Raw genomic sequence first — 18,166 nt, 5'->3', positions numbered from 1 at the left:
GTATTTACTTGATGTTAGTGTGGCCTGATACTAAAATTTCAAACTATTTCGATACTAAGGTACAGACTCAATACTCGACACCAATTCAGATACCGCAATAATAAATAAACCCTTTTAGACAATATGTATCTTGTATTTGTGTCTTATAGTTGCTTGACAAGAGGAAGGAGAGAAGGTAAAGGAATGAAGGAGTGGAGAGAGGAGGAAAGACAAGAGGAAAGAGGTGAGAGAGAAGGGAGGGATGGTGGGAGAGGAAGGAGGTAAAAGAATGAGGAGAAAGCGGGAGGAAAAGGAGAGGAAAGCAGAGGGGGAGGAAAGAGGGTAAAGGAATGGAGAGCGGAGGAAGGATGAGAGGAAAGGGGGGGTGTATACTAGTCTGTTTCTTTTACTTGTGAAAGTTACAGCTCATCATTATAAACAGATTCAGGAAAGGTTCATTTCTGTCAATGCGACTTTTAGTTTCGATACTTGTGTAAACTCTATTTGACATCAGATCGAAACAAAAATCCCAGGTATTGCTCTTTACAATCAAACAGAACACGTTGAATCTTTGAGGTAAATAGTTTTATTGCTGTGGCATCAGGTTTGGATGAAGTTGACATTACAGAGCTGGTATTATAAAAGGATATTTAAGCTTTCTGAACAGATCTGAGTTATAAATATGACAAAAACCAGAACTGAAACTGTACTGTCCTGAGAGGTGGTGCATTATATGGGCTAGCACGATGCTAACATGACTAGCAATACAAACATGGCTACAACACTTGAGAGGATTGGAAAAAAAAATTAAACAGAAATTAGCACAACATTCTGAAGATATACAGTAGTTTGAATGAAAGTATTGAACAGCTTTAAGGCACCTTTTATTTACATTAGCACGTGTCAACTAAATGTTAAAATGAACTAAAGGTCCTATATTACATAAAATGGACTCTTGTGAGCGTTAATCCATGTTCTGATGTTACTTCCACAAAAACAGACCTGGAGTTGTGTTTTGTTTCATTTGCACTTATTGTATGACCACATGATGACATCACAAGGTTGAACAAAGTGTTTTCTGTTTGAGAGAAGAACTCAGCCTAAATATGCAGGGTTTGTGTGTTAAACGTGTGAATGAAACAAAACACAACTCCAGGTCTGTTTTAAATGAGGAAACAACAGAACAGAGATCAGAAAATGGCGTCATGTCGGCTCTTAATGTTTTTATAATGAATTCTAAAAGTCCTCGTGTTGTTAAATTTGAACAGTTGCAAATATTCAAATTTACAACAAACTGGAAAACAAACTAATTCAAATAGAAAAGTAGAATTTGGTTTATTCCCTGTAGAGAAAAAGTAATTTGCTAAAGAGATACAAGAAAAACACTTGAAAGCCTGTGCATGACTACACCTACACACACCCACGCACGCACACAAAGAATAAAAAGAAAAATTCTACCAGATGGAATGAATATTCAAAGTGCTTTTCAAACTTGTAAAAAAAAACAACCAAAACATTAATATGGAACTGAGGAGACATAACGATATAAACAGTGACACAGTAAAAGCCACTGAACATAAAGCTGAACAACAGCAGACGACAGAAAAGGCCCTGGTTTAAACAAAATCACAAAAATAAATCACTTCAGCTTTGACACGAGTCCCTGGAAACGAGAGACGAGAGATTAACAGATGATCTGAAAACACTTCAGAAGAACTTTTTAGAGCTTTACATCATGAACAAAGACTTCAGACACTTTTTCCTCATGAACCAACGACTTAATGCATCAGTTCATAAACCCTGAACAGCGGCAGCAGCGAGCTCCAAAGTCTGATTAGCACTGAGTGCTCGTCGATGCTAGTGCTAACTTCTATTTAACCACTAAATGTAACAAAATAAATTTGTTGTCAGGACGACCCAATTATTTTTAGGTGTAGATTATTAAAGTTAAAAAGGCGCCATTTAAATATTTTTTAGACTCTGAAATTAGCTTTAGCATTAGCCCCGACACACAAAAACGAACCTTTACAAATGTGAGGAAAACTTCTGTGTTCAAAAGGTACATCTTTATATGTCAATGCTAATGCTAAGTTCTATTAAAACGTTAAATGTAACATAACAAAAATAATTGACTTAAATAATCTACTTAAAAATACTTGGATCGTTCTGATAGTGGCGTTATTTAAATATTTATTAGACTCCGAAATTAGCATTAGCGACTGTCCGTCTGGTTGGAGCTAGCCGGATGCCGCTGTGACAGACGATTACGCAGGAGTAACTAAGCCTGAATCACTGTTAACAATTTGTTCATTATGAATTAAACCTTTGTTCATCTTTAATTAGCTTAAATAAAGTGTTAGCTAACCTCTGCTGCAGCTTATGGCTTCAAATGTCAGATCCACAATATTGGCACTATCGTGTTAAAAAAGTCACCAGATCACCCAGGCAACAGTTACTACATCGACCACATCCCTCACTGTTTGGGCGTCCTTCTGTAGAACAGCAGGTATGGCGTGGACGAGGACGCCGTTTCAGGCGAGCAGGCTCTTAAAAACTCCTCTTCATCGAACATTCTCACCTCCGAGTCATCGAAGAGCATCCATTTTCCCTCGTACTCCATGAGTCTGCCTAGGGCGTGGCTTTCCGAGGCTTTCTCATTGGCCGTTTGCATTTCCGTCGCTTCCTGTGAGTCCGGCGGTTTCTTCAGTCCCGTTTCGATACTCTGTGCCACGCTCCCCAGCGTCTTCCTCCTTTTGGTCCCGTCCGTTGTGGCTTTACTGTTATTATCTTGTTTAAGTTCACATGCAGACAAACTCCTCTGCCCTCCCAAGAGCCCAACGCCTTCAGACGCCTTTTTACTCCTCGTTTTGGCCATGGCGCCCCCTGTCTGCGCTCTGGAGAATGCCACGTCTCCATCGTCGTAATCCGGGGCTTCTTCTTTAACCCTTTTCTCAGTCTGTTCCTCACTCTCCACCTCCTTCGTCCTCTGGTCTCGTGAGGTCCAGAGTTTGGCGTCCTGCAGGTGGCGCATGCGGACGAAGGCGGTGTAGTGGCCGCTGCTGATGGTGACGCCACTGTGCATGACCACGGCAAACAGCTCGTAGGTGTGGCCTTTAGCCGAGCGCCGCGTGCACCACTCGTCCAGACACAGGGTTAAGGGCGTCTGCAGAGGCGTGTTGACTTTGGAGAGGCCGGCGTACAAGTCCAGACTGGAGGAAAACCAGAGGAAAAATACATTTATTTACCTGTAAGTACTGCAATACAATACAAGTAAAAGTACAGACACTGGAGCAAAGAAATACTCATGTACAAGTAAAAGTATCACATGAAAAAATCTACTTTAGTAAAAATATTAAAGTACATACAAGTACATTAAAATGTCCTTTGAGTGAAAAGTAAAAGTATTTTCAGCAGATTCTTACAAAGCTTCAAATGTGCTGTTTTTATTTGTATATTTTTGTTTGTTCAAATTCTGAATGATGGATTCAATATTCAATATATATATTCAACATGTTTATTATTCTCACTGTGCATCTTTAAGGTAATATAATGTTCACTTTTATATTAATCACTCTTATAATGCATAAGTATATAAAGCATATAATATTAACTGTGTAATCTTTTATATGATTATTGCACTAATGTCTGTTTTTGGAGTTTTACAGACACTGTGTGATGTGAAATTTGCAGGACCATACATGCGGCTGGCTTAACACCAAAATAGGAAACACCTTGCACATTGAAGGAAGCGCAGTTAAGGAGTGACCGAGAGATATGCAGAAGCAAAATATATCTCAATGCGAACTGAGTAATATGTGTTTTCTCACTGCTTGCTACATATATCTCCCCCTCCCCTTGAGAGCTTTGTATTCTGTAACTAGGGACTCCTGATTCTTAATAAAAGAGGTGAAGGGCGGTGGAGACTTCAGAAGGAAGGGTACGGAGGTTGTAATCTGAAGGTTTTGCCTCTCCGTTCCTTCTCCTCAATATTGAGACAAAATAATCTCTCTTGTCTTTTCTCCTTTGAATTGTAATTTAGGTTTAAAAGGTGAACCTAACAACTTGGTCCTTCGAGCCGGATCCCAATACACCTGAGGACTCCAGCGGACGTCGGAGACCCAGGTGAGACTGATTCTACGGCGTTTGTCTGGAGTCTGAAGGTTGACGGGGTACCGAGGGAGAGAGACAAGACGAGTGAGTAGGCCTTGTTTTAAAAAACGGTATGACTGGGGGTCATGCGCGTAGAGAAACCCTAATTATCCTAGGCACCAATTAGGTGGTTATATTAAAAGGGATGGATGCGGAGTCCCGTTACCGGGTAAAATAGTGAAATTTTACTGGCAGGTACAAAACCATGGGGAAAAATAAGCGAAGTAAAAGTAAAAGCAAAAGTGTGTGAGAGACGTGTGAGTGGAGATTCTGAACCACTAGGTGACGAATCTCATACCAAAGAGGTTGGGACAATACGGTGTATTTCTGGGGATGCAGAGGCAAGATTTCTCCACCTATTGTGAGGTTAAAGTGAGAGATACCACACTAATATACCGTACCAACCTGTTGTTGTATTCCAGCGATAGAGACCTCCCTAGGAGTGAAAAGCTGGACTAAATTTGAGAAATAAAAATGGGAAATAAAAATACAAAACCTACTCCAAAAGATAAACTGCAGATAAAAGACTGGAAAGCCGTGCACGCAAAATATCCTGATAAATGTACGAAATTAGATTTGTGGGTGACAAAATATAAATTTGAGGGCGAGTTAAAATCTTCTAAAATAATGGAGCTCCAAAATACAATACAGAAGAAATGCAAACATAAAGAAAGTGATATGTGTAAACATGGCTACTATCATTTAGAAAAATGGTTGGAATTGGCAAAAGCAAGAGAAAAAGGACAAACAGAGGCAAAGCGTAAACAAATTATGCTTAGTACAAAGGAGGAAGATGATTTAACCACAGTAATAGCGGCTCAGCCGGACACGCCACCCATACAGCAAGCCCAAGAAGAGGAAGCAGGAGAAACAGCGGGAGGCGAGCAACCGCCCCCATACCAGCCTTATCAAAACCTACGAGATGAAGTAAGAGAGATATCAACCACTCAGACTAGGCAACAGGCAAGAGATAAAGGCATAAAAATTGAATTTAGTAAGACTATGGGAGCTGAACCTCTGGCTGTTATTACTCGCACACGAAAGCCCCAACAAGCATCAGAACAAAAGCCCGTCTTCATTACTCCTAGTGCCCCCATGGTACAACCCCCTAATATAGAGGAACAGGACACAGAGCTCTTCCCTATGAAACAGGTTGCAAATCCCAGAGCAGGACAATTATTAAATACTAAAGATGCAGCAGGTGGAAGACACCCAGAGACTATTCTAGTACACAGACCCTGGACAGAGAGTGACATAGATGATGCATTAAAGGCAATTGTTTCACCAACTGAGGATGTAACAGAATTTCTGGAAGCTATGGAACAATTGAGAATATCATATAATTTAAATGGACAACAAGTAGAAAGAGTGTACAGAAAGGCTGTGGGACATCACTGGGCATCTGTTAGAGGGGACTGGGACCATATGCAGGGTACTCCCCCAAATCAGGAAGTACTGCCACATAATGAACCAGAGCTTCAAACTAGATTGTCAGCGTTAAGAACAAGAATTCAAAACAGATTCACAAGGAGGGCAAATTATATGGAAATAAATCGAACAAAACAGAAGGAGGACGAAAGTTTTGAGGAGTTTAAACACAGACTGACAAAGGTGTTTAAAGTACATAGTGGACTTAAGGACGAAGAAGGCAATGACAACTGTGCATATAGACAACAGTTAAAGAATGTGTTACATGCTAATTCGACCACAGGAATTCATCATTGGATTGACAAACATTATATAAACTTTGCAACTGGGACATTGGACCAATATGTGGATCATGCAATGCATGCAGACAAAGTGATAAAAAACAAGCAGGAAAGGATGGTGCTCAAAGGAAAGATCATACGCATATGGAATTCAAGTTTGCATTCCAATTGGAACTATTACAATTACTATTCCTATGCGTAGTCTGGAAGCAGGAATTGAATATACTAATGATTACTGGTACATAACTAATGATATTCGAAATCAAGGATGGGACACATTAGTAGCTGACCAGGAAAACAAATGGACACCAACACAGGCGAAAACTGCTTGGGCAGGTAGGCAGGCAAAGCTTCTAACCTTAGCCAAAACCAAATCTAACCTATTGATAACAGTAAATAACATGAAAAGGAACTTAACTATTGATGGTCAAGGATGCTGGATGTTTCTGTTGAGAGCTCATGTAACAGGGACAGACCCCATTTATAAGTTAATAATATGTGAAATGAGCAATGTTGATACCCCTGAACCGGTTCTGGGTTTCTAGACTGCAAGGCAGTGGCATAAAAATTAAAGCAACAGCAACTTTTACTAAAGAACACGTTTTTAACATGGCAACTGGAGTATCTGATTTTGGGAATAATTGGTTGACAATGATAGAACAAGCATCTAAGTACATTAATAAGGACTGTGTTGCATGTATGGGACCCAGACCGCTTCTGAGAATGGTACCAACACCTCCTGAGTTAACAACACAATAGAAGATATTTTGACAAACACAGTACCAGGGACAGAATGCGCAGAGTGGGATGCAGTGTACCCACTAACTAGACCTGAGAAACAAAAAACAATATTTGAAGCCAAATTGCCAAAAGGAAATTATACCTGTATTAAACGTTGGAACTCCGAAATAAATGTTTTAGGTAAAATTGATGAAACACAGTGTGCAAGAAATTTGACTACTGATAGAGCACTGCTCAAGATGCACAGTGACATCTACTGGTACTGTGGAGGGAAAATACTTAGAGCAAATATACCCACTGAATTTACTGGAGTATGCGCTCTAGTTAATCTGATAATACCGGTAGAAGTAATGTCAATAGAACATGAACAATTAGTAGCATTGACTAAGCAAGAACCAATTGAAATTGAAAACCATACCAAAAGACCTAGAAGAGAATACAAGGGACGATGGGGAGAGAATGATCCTACGTACCCAGATGGGTTCCTGATAAATATAAATTAGCTGATCAAATCAAAATCATTTGAAAACATTCCTTTAATTAATCACTCTATAATTCCAATCACCCCCAATAAAAACGTAGACAGAATCAACTACATCCACTACAACGTACAGAAACTGGGAAACTACACACAGGAGGGGTTTGAAGCAGTGCACGAGCAATTAAGCGCCACCTCACTTATGGCATTTCAAAACCGCATAGCTGTTGACATGCTCCTGGCAGAACGAGGAGGAGTTTGTTCTGTTATTGGGGCCAGCTGTTGCGTTGTCATCCCCAACAATACCGCTGCAGATGGAAGCCTGACTAGAGCTATAGGCAGTCTGCGTGCGATGAACAGACGCTTAAAGGAGCAGTCTGGGTTGAGTACCCCCTTCTGGGATGACTGGCTAAGGGTGTTTGGGCGCTACAGAGCACTGGTCTCCTCGGTTCTAGTATCAATCTCTGTGTTTGTAGCTATTTTAACCTTGTGTGGATGCTGTTGTATTTCTTGTCTTCGTTCCCTGATCAATAGGTTAATAACCGCTGCCATCTCACCCGCACCTGAGGACAAAGGGGTGCAGATGTACCTATTGGAGGGCAGTGATGACGAGGAACCCTGAAGGAGCACTTCCAAAATTATTTCAAGAAACCTCCCAGGTGTAAGAATTAAAAATCCAAGTGAAGAAATTACATGGTGATGTGTGAGATGTCACAGTTCGATAAACAGGAGGGAATGATGGATTCAATATTCAATATATATATTCAACATATGTTTATTATTCACACTGTGCATCTTTAAGGTAATATAATGTTCACTTTTATATTAATCACTCTTATTATATGCTTTATATACTTATGCATTATATTAACTGTGTAATCTTTTATATGATTATTGCACTAATGTCTGTTTTTGGAGTTTTACAGACACTGTGTGATGTGAAATTTGCAGGACCATACATGCGGCTGGCTTAACACCAAAATAGGAAACACCTTGCACATTGAAGGAAGCGCAGTTAAGGAGTGACCGAGAGATATGCAGAAGCAAAATATATCTCAATGTGAACTGAGTAATATGTGTTTTCGCACTGCTTGCTACATACATCTCCGCCCTCCCCTTGAGAGCTTTGTATTCCGTAACTAGGGACTCCTGATTCTTAATAAAAGAGGTGAAGGACGGTGGAGACTTCAGAAGGAAGGGTACGGAGGTTGTAATCTGAAGGTTTTGCCTCCCCGTTCCTTCTCCTCAATATTGAGACAAAATAATCTCTCTTGTCTTTTCTCCTTTGAATTGTAATTTAGGTTTAAAAGGTGAACCTAATAATTTTCAGCAGATTCTTACAAAGCTTCAAATGTGCCGTTTTTTCCTGTTTTTATTTGTATATTTTTGTTTGTTCAAATTCTGAATGTGTTAAAAATAAACCCTCAGCCTTTTCAGCAAATCTCACACAATAATAAAAAATACTTTTACTTTTCAGTCCAGTTTAAAAATGTAGTGGAGTAGAAAGTACAGATACTGCTCTCAAATGTACTCAAGTAAAAGTAAAAAGAATACACTGTAAAAGTATGTTTTTAGGTATCTGTATTTTTCTTAAGTGCAGTACTTTACTACTTGTACTTCGTTACGTTCCACCACTGGCTTCATGACACAAAAACAGATATTACCAGGATTATTATTTAGGTCAAGTTTTGTCAGTGCAATAAAAACAACTACATTAAAAAAATGTTTTTATTTCCTAGTCTATTTTTGGATCAAAAGTTACAAACTGGTGCTTTAGTTAAAGTTAATGTCCAGGAGCATTCAAACATGAATTCAGACTAAAATATTAACTGAAAAATAAATTCTACCTTGGGTCCTCTCCAAGAAATGTTGTACAAATTTGTTGAATTTCATGCATTTTGGTGGATTTTTGAGGAGTTTTTAAAAAGCCCAACTGCTCCAGTAGGGGGCAGTAAACGCCTCTATTGGATGTCAAATTCATAAACAGCAAAGCAAAATGTGGAGAAATGTAAGCACAAAATATACATTTTCCAGGACATTTTGTCTTTTTCCATTTCTCACATTTTTTTTCCTGTCTGATAAACAGATTTTCCAGATTTTCCCAGAATTTCCAGAACGTGTAGGAACCCTAATAGTTCAGTCCTGCAAATGGGGACCCGGAGAGTTTGAGTGAGTGTTCAGAGCACTGGACTTGATCTGGTACATTTACACGGGTTTATTAATGTGCACTGACCTGTTAAATCAACTAATAATGAAGAAAAATATGTAAAACCCTGAATGTGGAAATCTGAGTTTTGTACTAGTGTCACAGGGATTCACTTACTCCAGAGCGTTTGCAGAGAAGCGTTTGAGGTGGATGGTGATGATCTCGGGGGTTTTGTCAAACAGCAGACTGCGCTCGGCCTCAGTGTAATGATGACACGTCTCACAGAAATACTTATCCTCTCCAAAGATGTGCTCCACTGACGCAAACTGACCGATCGCCCAGTTCAGAGTCTTCAGCTCCGGTTTGGGGTCTGGAGAGACTAAAGCAACAGGACACGGGTCTGTTAAACATCAGTTATGGGTAAGAAAAATGAATTTTAAGTTATTTAACTGTAGGTTTGATAATTTAGTAAATATTTTTAAATTCTTCTTCTGTTTTTAGTTTTCATTTTGTTTTATTTGCTAAATTAATTCACAAAATTGACTTGTAATACTAACACAATTTTGATATGCTCCAGTTGATAGACTTCAATACCACAATGACATAAAAAAAAAATATATATATATAATTTCCAACCCAACGTAATAAGTTTCTTTAATATTACCTTATGGTGTTATACTGGTTCTGATACAGATGAAGCCCACTCAAAACCTCATCAGGAAAGGTCCTCCCACTCAAAACCTCATCAGGAAAGGTCCTGTCGCCTTATTTATGTGATTTTCTTTAAGCAAACCCATTACACAAACTGTTCTGTTCAGATGTTTAAACATGTTCTAGTCGTTTCTTCTCATTGAGCCTCTGAAGTTGTATTTGGAGTGATTCATGTTTGAGTAATCTTTAAATTGACTATTTTCAAGACGCCATTTTTTCGATCTACCCCCGTTTAACTTCCATCTGTACACGCCCACTGTGACTTACTTCCTTCTCCTGTTTTATTTTCTTAATCAGTGATACTGGTCTGATTCGGCAGCGTCTCGTAGTTATTTTGGTACAACTGAAAAAAAAAAGTGCAACTATCCATAGGGGGCGCCGACAGCATGCGGCGCTTTGTTGTGATGACATTTACGGCAACATCAGCTTCCACTAGGCACTATGGACTTGTTTCTTTTATTAAGTCGTTTTAGATTAATATTGTGATTTAAAATGTGTAAATTATATCACATTGATCCACGAGTGTCAAAGATTATAACTATAGAGCGACACAAACACAATAGGACTGATTTCAGTATCAGAAAGTGTCTAGACTATTTTTGACCCTTTCCTCAGGGTCCAGGCTGTATGCTCTTACTTTCCGACAGCTCCTCGGGGCTGGGGGGGTTCTCCTCCAGCACTGGGACGCTGATGTCTTGGAATCCCTCTCTGCGCTCGGTGAAGCTCTCACACTCCAAACATCGAGTCCTCAAAACCAACTGCCCCTGGAACAACTGGGCCATCAGGTCCAACACAGCTGGACAGAGAAAAGAAGTGTTAAGACGGAATCAACGACATGATCACGAAGTACCAGGGATGGGATAATAATGTTTACACTGATCCAAACACGGCTATGATCCTCTTTCGTACCATCTGTCTTTGGAGCCTCCTCTTCAGCCTTTGTGTCCAGTGTGATCTCTTTACTGTCCTCCACGTTCTCTTCAGGCTTCTCCATCTCCTCTTTACCTCGATCCTTTCCTGTGGTAGAACTGACCCGTCCAACACTACGGAACTTTGAGAAGATACTCGGCTGTTTCTTGGAGGGTCTGAGCCAGCCGAGTTTAGCTCTCTTCTTCCTCTTCCCATCTGTCTCTTTGGCCGTTTTTCCACCCTCGTTTTCCTCTTCTGCGTTTGTGGTCTCCTGCACTCCGTCCTTGCCCTGAGCAGACTCTATTAAAGAATCAGTAGAACATTTCCTCTTGGGGTGAGTTTGTACGGTTGATCCGCTCTCCTTCTCCCCTTCCGGAGCTTTAGACGGGACAGATTTTGGCTTCTTCTTGGCATTCCCAGCTTCCGTATCACTCTTTCGTTTTCCATTGACTTGGCCCTCCTCTTCTGTGGAGGTTTTGGGATTTTCCAGGTTTAACTCAGACACAGCGTGTTTCCCCTTCTCCAGCTCCTGCTCTTTCTTTATGGTGTCACAGGCCTCGTGCAGGTATCCCAAGATGCACTGCAGCACCTCCTGCGCGTCATGTTGGAGGTAGCCTTCGTACATGGGGTTGAGCTGCCTGTGGTACATAAAACATACTAGGTTTTATTAAAATGTTCTAATCTTCAAGTAAAAATTCAAAGTCCATATGTGAGAAGACTATTTTAAACTTTCTAAGTAGCACCAGATCTAAACCAGGTCTGTAATAGGACGACTCCGAGTCTAAAGATGCACCGTCCTCTACTTGTTTGGTCCTGGTTTGAGCCCAGTCTAATTATGATGACTCTTTCAGGGGTCCCTGGCTTGGCTTGAAATAGTTTAAGGACTTTTCTAGGACACTTCTTATAACGTCAAACACAACATCTACAACTACATAATTAGAGACTGACCGATGTAATTGTGAAGGAAGAGATTCCAGACCAGGTAGAGAGATGAAAGAAGTTTATCTGATATCAGAGGAGTGTAGGTACCAACAGCAGGCACATGCATGTGAGTGTGAGCGTGTGTGTGTGAGGGAATGAGTGGGTGAGTGAGTGTGGTGAGAAAGGAGCCATCCAGTACTTACACCATCTATAGATGGTCCTATAAGGACTTAAACTAAATTTACATACTGTCCATACAAGGTCATAAATGGATATACTGTTAACATGAAGATAGGATATGTCACTAAAAAGATGCTTGCAGTCACTGAAAAGATGTATTACAAGACCTCTTGTCAATGGAAAGATGAATACCCAGAGCAAACGAAGGCCGATAAACTGCTGATATTTTTGAGCCGATATGTGGAGCTGATTTTGATGATTATCGGCAACTTACACAATTTAAATTTACTACAAACTCACCCACAACCCTTTTTTAGAGAGCTGTGTAGTCATGTTTTGTGTAACTTCGGTGTAATCCCTCATTCCAGGTACAATCCATGGTAAAAGAAAATTGAGTTCAGATAATAAGGTGAAGGGGTTTTGGTACATTCTGGTGGGTTTTAAATTAAAAAACACTGGAACTGCAGAGCAGCACCATCGTTAAAGAAACCAGGGAGATTGAAGAGAGATCCAATTTCTACTTAATTTGGTGGGATAAAACTTGTAAATATAAATTATATTTTTACACCACCACTAACCAAGAAGCAATTTGTAAAGAAAAGTTGAAACATATCTTGAAAATGACATGAAGTAAAGAGGTCTATATCAAACTGATGACATCCCACTGGGAGAATTCTGCCCAAAAGTTCAGCACAATTTACAAAAGAAATACATTTTTCTGATAGTTTAAACATTTTAAACCTATAAAAAACTGGGAAAACAATTGTGATTTTTTTTTTTTACAAAACATTAAATATAACAATCTTAACTGTGTTTAAGTGAAATGAGTGTCTAACCCCGTCACAGGCACTTTAAACTGAATCTGATGCCATGGAACTGGGGATCTGCCAGGCCCCTCTTTATTTAAAATGTCAACAGTTTTATTAGCCCAGGCTCATTATTAGCCCAGGCTCAGCCAGGTCTAAAATAGAACTGACTGTCCCTTCGACTTTCTGTTTGAATCCAGAAGCGTCTAGAATTGGACGATAAAGCGTGAAAATCCTCCAACCAGACGCTCATCTCCGCTAGAAAACTCTCCTACCCATGTTGTCTGTGTGTGTGTGTGTGTTTTGTTTTGTTTTTAATGAAAGGCACCATTTTGTTTTTGTGACTGTAATGTTATTTGAGAGGGACTTGTTTAACTGCACAAATCAGCTGACCTGTTGTAGTTCCAGCTAAGTACACTGTATCTGGTCAGATTGTGTTAAAACAAAGCTCAGATTAAAGTCTAACTTGAGTAACAGAGCTTCAGATAGAGCAGTGCCTACAGTTAGCCTCACACCCCCAGGGACTGACAGTATCAATACTGTGTAAAGTTACGCTGACCTGAGGGTGTTGAGTATCTTCCGAGGGGGCGTGGCTAAGTCTCCCTCGGTGAAGCCGTCAGGATTGAGCAGAAAACTGGACTGCAGCTCTTCCACTGAAGTGATGAGGCTCATGAAGCTGCAGAGCAGGTCTATGTGGGGCGGAGCAGACTCCTCTTCTGTCTAAAAACAAAATAAAACACAAACTTTAGAAATGAAAAATACAATAAACACGACTTATTGTGACACGTGAAGCTTTGCACCAACCTCTTCAGCTTTCTCACTCTCATCCTTTGCTTTCTCCTTGTTCTTGCAGAGGCTGTGCAGTTTCTTGATGCCCTCTCTGAGCCCTGGACAGTGATACAGCACCTACAACACAAATGACAAACAGATAATCTAAATCTTAAAATCAACATGAGCTTAAAAACAGAAAAGGCAGATTCTAATAAATACTTCAAAAATAAATAAATATGACTGAAAATGTAAGAGATTAGATTTGTGATTTGGTCAAGAATCTAAATTTGCAAAATGAATTATATAGACAAAAACAGGAAACACTGTATTTAAAAAAAACTGAATGTGCAGTTCATAAGTGTGCAGAGTGCATTGTGGGTATTAGGACAGGATCATGGTACAGGCTCAAATATTTCATACTATAAATATCAGATTTCAGAGCCTAAAGGTGAAATACAATCCTCCCTCTGACAAATACAGCTGTAACAAAGTGGGAAAAAAAGAAGTTGATTCAAACAGGTGCTGTGTGTGTGTTTAGACGTGTTTAACTGTAGGAACAAAAACCACAGAGACAATCTGATAAGAACTCACAGCTCCAGACTCCAAACGTCTGAAATGTTTTGTTTTTTTTCCATTTGTTTTGCACCAGAACCAGCCGCTTATTTAAACCATACATCATCCTTAAATTACCTCAACATTAAGGGCTAAATAAGTCATGTTGTTAGATACTTTTACCTGGATATACAATTCATATTGTAAACCAGTGGTGGATTAAGTACTCAATTTTGTTACTTAAGTAAAAGTACAGATGCACAGGTAAAAAGTTACTCAAGTAAAAGTATTGCATGAAAAAAATGTACTTAAGTAAAAGTATCAAAGTACCTGTTTAAAAAATGAACAACTTGTGTGAAATACTTTTAACTCTAAAAGTACATTTTAAAGTGTAAATGTAGTAATATTGATACAAAATTATTAATATTTTGTTAAACAATACAAATCCATTTCTTAAATTTTCTTATGAATTTTGTGTTGTATTTGAGAGAGGATTTTTATTTGCATTGGGCAAAAATGTAGGCACCTAGAACGGTCAGTCTGGAGCCCCGAGTCCAACAAAACATCATGAAAAAACTGAGCATACAACAGCTTAGCAACACAGCAGCTACATTCTTAAACCAGGACAGAGCTGCAGAAAACAGAGCTGCCTCTAAACCTGCACAAATCTCGAGGTGTCAGTGTTACCTGCAGCACGCTGTTCAAATAGCAGGTGTTTCCCAGATTGTTGAAGCCAATGAACGGCAGCAGGTTTTCCTTCTTCTCCTGAGACAGGAGCAGGCTGGGAGAGGGCGGGCAGGGCACTACCTGGTCACAGCTGCTAGAAGCACAAATGTAAAGATTATTATTTATGTGGACGATAAACAAACCTGATGTGTAGAAATAAAACATGCACAAGGTGAGAGGGTTTTCTACATCACAATAAAATGGTAATTTTGGATGTACACAAAAGTCTGGGCACACTCTCTCAGTCTACATACATTTCCTGTCTTCTGTGTGAATATAAAATGTACAAAGTTGTTTAAAAATAAATAAAGAATATAATTTAAAAAAACATGGCATGAGAGGGTGTGTCCACACTTTGGGCTGGTACTGTATTTATAGCGTTGAATTGTCCACTATTATTAAAGAGACGAAAATGAAACTGGCAGTGTAATCTTTCAAATGACAGAAAGGAACATTCTAGCACTTTGCAGTGTACAACATTACAACATAAACCAAGATAATTACATGCATCTTTCAAATGGAAGAAAAGATCAACACCACAATGATTTCCAAAGCAAATCATAAAATACCATCTTTCTACAGTACACTGTGGTCTTGCATTACTTCTGATATAGCTTAAAAAAAAAAAAAAAAAAAAAAAAAAAATCTCAGTGATATTTTCATATTGTTACTTGTTCAAGTTACTATTTAGTTTTGACTAGATTTAGCATTGATTAAATTATAATTTAAGGGTTTCAGCATTTTTGGTAACGCTAGTATCTTTATTCATGTATTCATTTCATATGAGAAATTTATATTTTATTTGTTTTGCACTCATAATATATAACAATAAAAAGACACTGTATGTAAAAAGCAGGTGCAGGAAGAGTAAAAAAAACTCCAAAAATTGGCTTATATTAAAGCCTCCATCTTAAGAATAAATGAAGTTGAACATTTTAGCCATGCATTAGTTAAAATATTACATTTATGCACCTTAAAAAAGCATCAGGGCTGTCTAAAAATACCAAGATAGTCCTATTTTTTCCTCCAAAATCCTCTAGAACACAGTATTTTGTCTTGGATTGCGTTGTCCTTAAATAACACACCTATACAAAGCCATTACAGGCATAAAGTGTTCAGTATTTTTGACTGTCCCACACCCGGGCTCACCTCGGCTCCTGCTCCACTGGTTCTCCCGTCTTGGGTTCATCAGGGGCGGGTTCAGAGAAGTCCAAAGCCCGCTTAGTCTCCTTCTTATGGAAAAACCTCAGGGACAGTCTATTTTTCTTAATGGGGCTCCCCAGCGTCGCAACAACCGTATCCCCCTGAACTACTGGCATCTTTTCTGACCTCTGTGAAGCCTGGGCCCGTTCACACCGCAGCAACAGCGCCCCCGACTGTCCAAAAGTGGAAATACAACATCAGTATATTAGGCGCCATCGAGAGTTTGGGGCGTGTAAAGTCGAACAAATCTAACATATACACGTGTTTCTACCCGCAAGAACCGTTGTTTAAAGCGCTATTCTGTCCAAACTTCGAAACAGCCAGACTCCTGTATTATTACATAACAGGTTAGCATGCTAAAGCTAACTTTCTGTTTCATTGTCCGAGCAACAATTCTATCAAACTGCTCCGTCCTGGCGGCTACCAGCGAAACAAGTGAACTGATCGCTTCACTATGTGTTAAATAATGCTCGCAAACCAGGTCTAATTCACAAAAATAGCACGTTTGGCGCATAACCAGGCAACTAAAGTGGGTCAAAGCGGTAAAGCGGTGGAGAGGCGCGAGGAGGAGAGCGCGAGAGGCGTACGGCGCGAGGAGGCGACACGCTGCTCCACACAACACGAACAAGCCCGGAAACAGCAACAAAAATAGGTGTAACTCTCAAACTCTTACCACAATTTGTCATCTCAGTAGATCTTATCCCACATCGTCGCCAAATTAAGTGTATTTTTGATCAAATTTCAGAGATGCCGCAGAAGTTGGCGCTTTTTCCCGCGGCAAGGACCCAAACGTCCCCAACCGCCGAACACACGCCGGTCACGTAGACAAAATACTCGACAAAAACGCGATAATAACAGTCACATCTGTAGATACACGTGTTATAATTCGTCACATATATATATATAAAACGAGTCGGTAAATAGCATAAAAGGAATGAATCAAAAAATACACGGCGTAATTCTGCAGGCACAACTGGAGGCGCTTACGGGGGGTCCTTTGAGGAAGCCATTTTTGTAGTTTTTTAAGTAGCGATAAGCATCATAACGTGTTTTACTTGCTTATACAAACTTTATGTGTTTAAGGTTTGCATGGTAGAAATATAAATATCATGCAATCTGAAAATAGCTTTTTAATTTAACCATATTTAGCATTTTAACAGCTATTACACTTATATCTATGTTACTATTTTTATTTCTTGCAGTCACTATCCCTTAACACGCAAATGCACAGTATCATAACTTCTTTTAGCTTTTAATTCCCAGATGTGCAAAAGGTCCCGTCGCGTCATGTGCAAAAGCCTGCTACCTGCGCATCACGTCCAGAAGGGGGCGATATTCTCCATGAAACGCTGGCCGAAAGTGTCGAGCATCCTTCCCTCCTTCCCTTCAGCATCTTCCATCTGACAGTGCACACTACCCCGCCACGGTTTCACGGTAAGATACTATTTATATTTTCTCCCCTTAAACGCGTTTGCAGGGTTTAGGACTTGCGCTTGTTTTTGCGTCAATGCACAGTCAAATGCGCTGCTGTTTACATTATTGAAGTGTTTCGACTGGCGTGTGTTTTTACGCGAAGGGGAGGATCGCAGTTGCTGAAGGGATGCAGGTGTGTCGTCTCCCCTTTGCACATAATCCGAGTGTTTGTGCACAGGAGGCTGGGTTGTGTTTGCAGGCTCCAGCCCAAAGGCATGCTGCTGCAGAGACTGGGTCCTTGCTTGGTCAGCAGGGAAGGATGCATCGCTGTACATGGAGGGAGCTCTTTATCCTTCTATCTGCTGTCAGGATTCGTGGGGTTGTGTGAAGTGGCGTAGCAGTAAAGAGTCTGATGGGAAATGTGATGTGATAGTTTAGATATAGGGGCTTGTCTTGGTTAGTGTTCACTTTCTTGCACGTCTTTCTGTTTTCAGTTTTCTCCAGGTCTGTGCTGGCTTCAGTAGGATGCTTTTTAGGTCAGTGAATACTACAGCAGCACGCCACAGCTCTGGCTCATAGTGTTAAATACAAACTCGACTCTAAATGTGTCCCAGCAGGTGATTCATTCAGATTTCAAACAGAGCCTCGTGTAGGTGGTACTTTCTTTACATTTGAAACCAAGACTTTATTATAGCTGGAATGGATTCGCCTTTCAACTCATGTTAACCCTTTTCTCCTGGGACAAAGTTTTTTATAGAACATGGAGTGCTTT

General features: G+C 39.8%; 2 protein-coding genes across 3 annotated transcripts in view; one reads left to right on the top strand and one right to left on the bottom strand.

The window, feature by feature from the left end:
* Positions 1–552: 552 nt before the first annotated feature.
* usp1 (ubiquitin specific peptidase 1) lies at positions 553–16,782 on the bottom strand. Of its 2 annotated transcripts, none has more exons than XM_055221524.1 (9): positions 16,655–16,782; positions 15,928–16,154; positions 14,740–14,872; positions 13,534–13,635; positions 13,289–13,449; positions 10,823–11,460; positions 10,551–10,709; positions 9,380–9,581; positions 553–3,188 (listed from the first exon to the last, which is right to left on the bottom strand). In XM_055221524.1, exons 2-9 carry the CDS (start codon positions 16,095–16,097, stop codon positions 2,453–2,455), a joined length of 2,301 nt encoding a protein of 766 aa, XP_055077499.1. In that variant the 5' UTR covers positions 16,098–16,154; positions 16,655–16,782; the 3' UTR covers positions 553–2,452. The 2 variants fall into 2 exon arrangements, with proteins under 2 accessions (XP_055077499.1, XP_055077500.1); XM_055221525.1 differs by having other exon boundaries at positions 562–3,188; positions 14,740–14,869.
* A 592-nt stretch (positions 16,783–17,374) lies between these two features.
* The window catches only part of kank4 (KN motif and ankyrin repeat domains 4), a 148,226-nt gene continuing 147,434 nt past the window's right edge, over positions 17,375–18,166 (top strand). The window contains exon 1 of the mRNA XM_055221520.1: positions 17,375–17,415. The gene's annotated coding sequence lies outside the window, so the exon portion shown is untranslated. The remainder of the gene's footprint in view (positions 17,416–18,166) is intronic.

Source organism: Periophthalmus magnuspinnatus, chromosome 4, assembly GCF_009829125.3.
Source record: "Periophthalmus magnuspinnatus isolate fPerMag1 chromosome 4, fPerMag1.2.pri, whole genome shotgun sequence".
Lineage (NCBI taxonomy): Eukaryota > Metazoa > Chordata > Actinopteri > Gobiiformes > Gobiidae > Periophthalmus > Periophthalmus magnuspinnatus.
Note: the sequence above shows the minus strand (reverse complement) of the source record. Positions and strands in the feature narration are given on the sequence as shown.

What these genes read in the sequence shown, in the direction of transcription:
- usp1 (XM_055221524.1), bottom strand. Translation starts at nt 16,097, where the DNA reads ATGCCAGTAGTTCAGGGGGATACGGTTGTTGCGACGCTGGGGAGCCCC. An exon ending in AAGATACTCAACACCCTCAG is followed by an intron (nt 11,461 to 13,288) that starts GTCAGCGTAACT and finishes TATGTACCACAG; the next exon opens with GCAGCTCAACCCCATGTACG. An exon ending in GGAGGCTCCAAAGACAGATG is followed by an intron (nt 10,710 to 10,822) that starts GTACGAAAGAGG and finishes TTCTCTGTCCAG; the next exon opens with CTGTGTTGGACCTGATGGCC.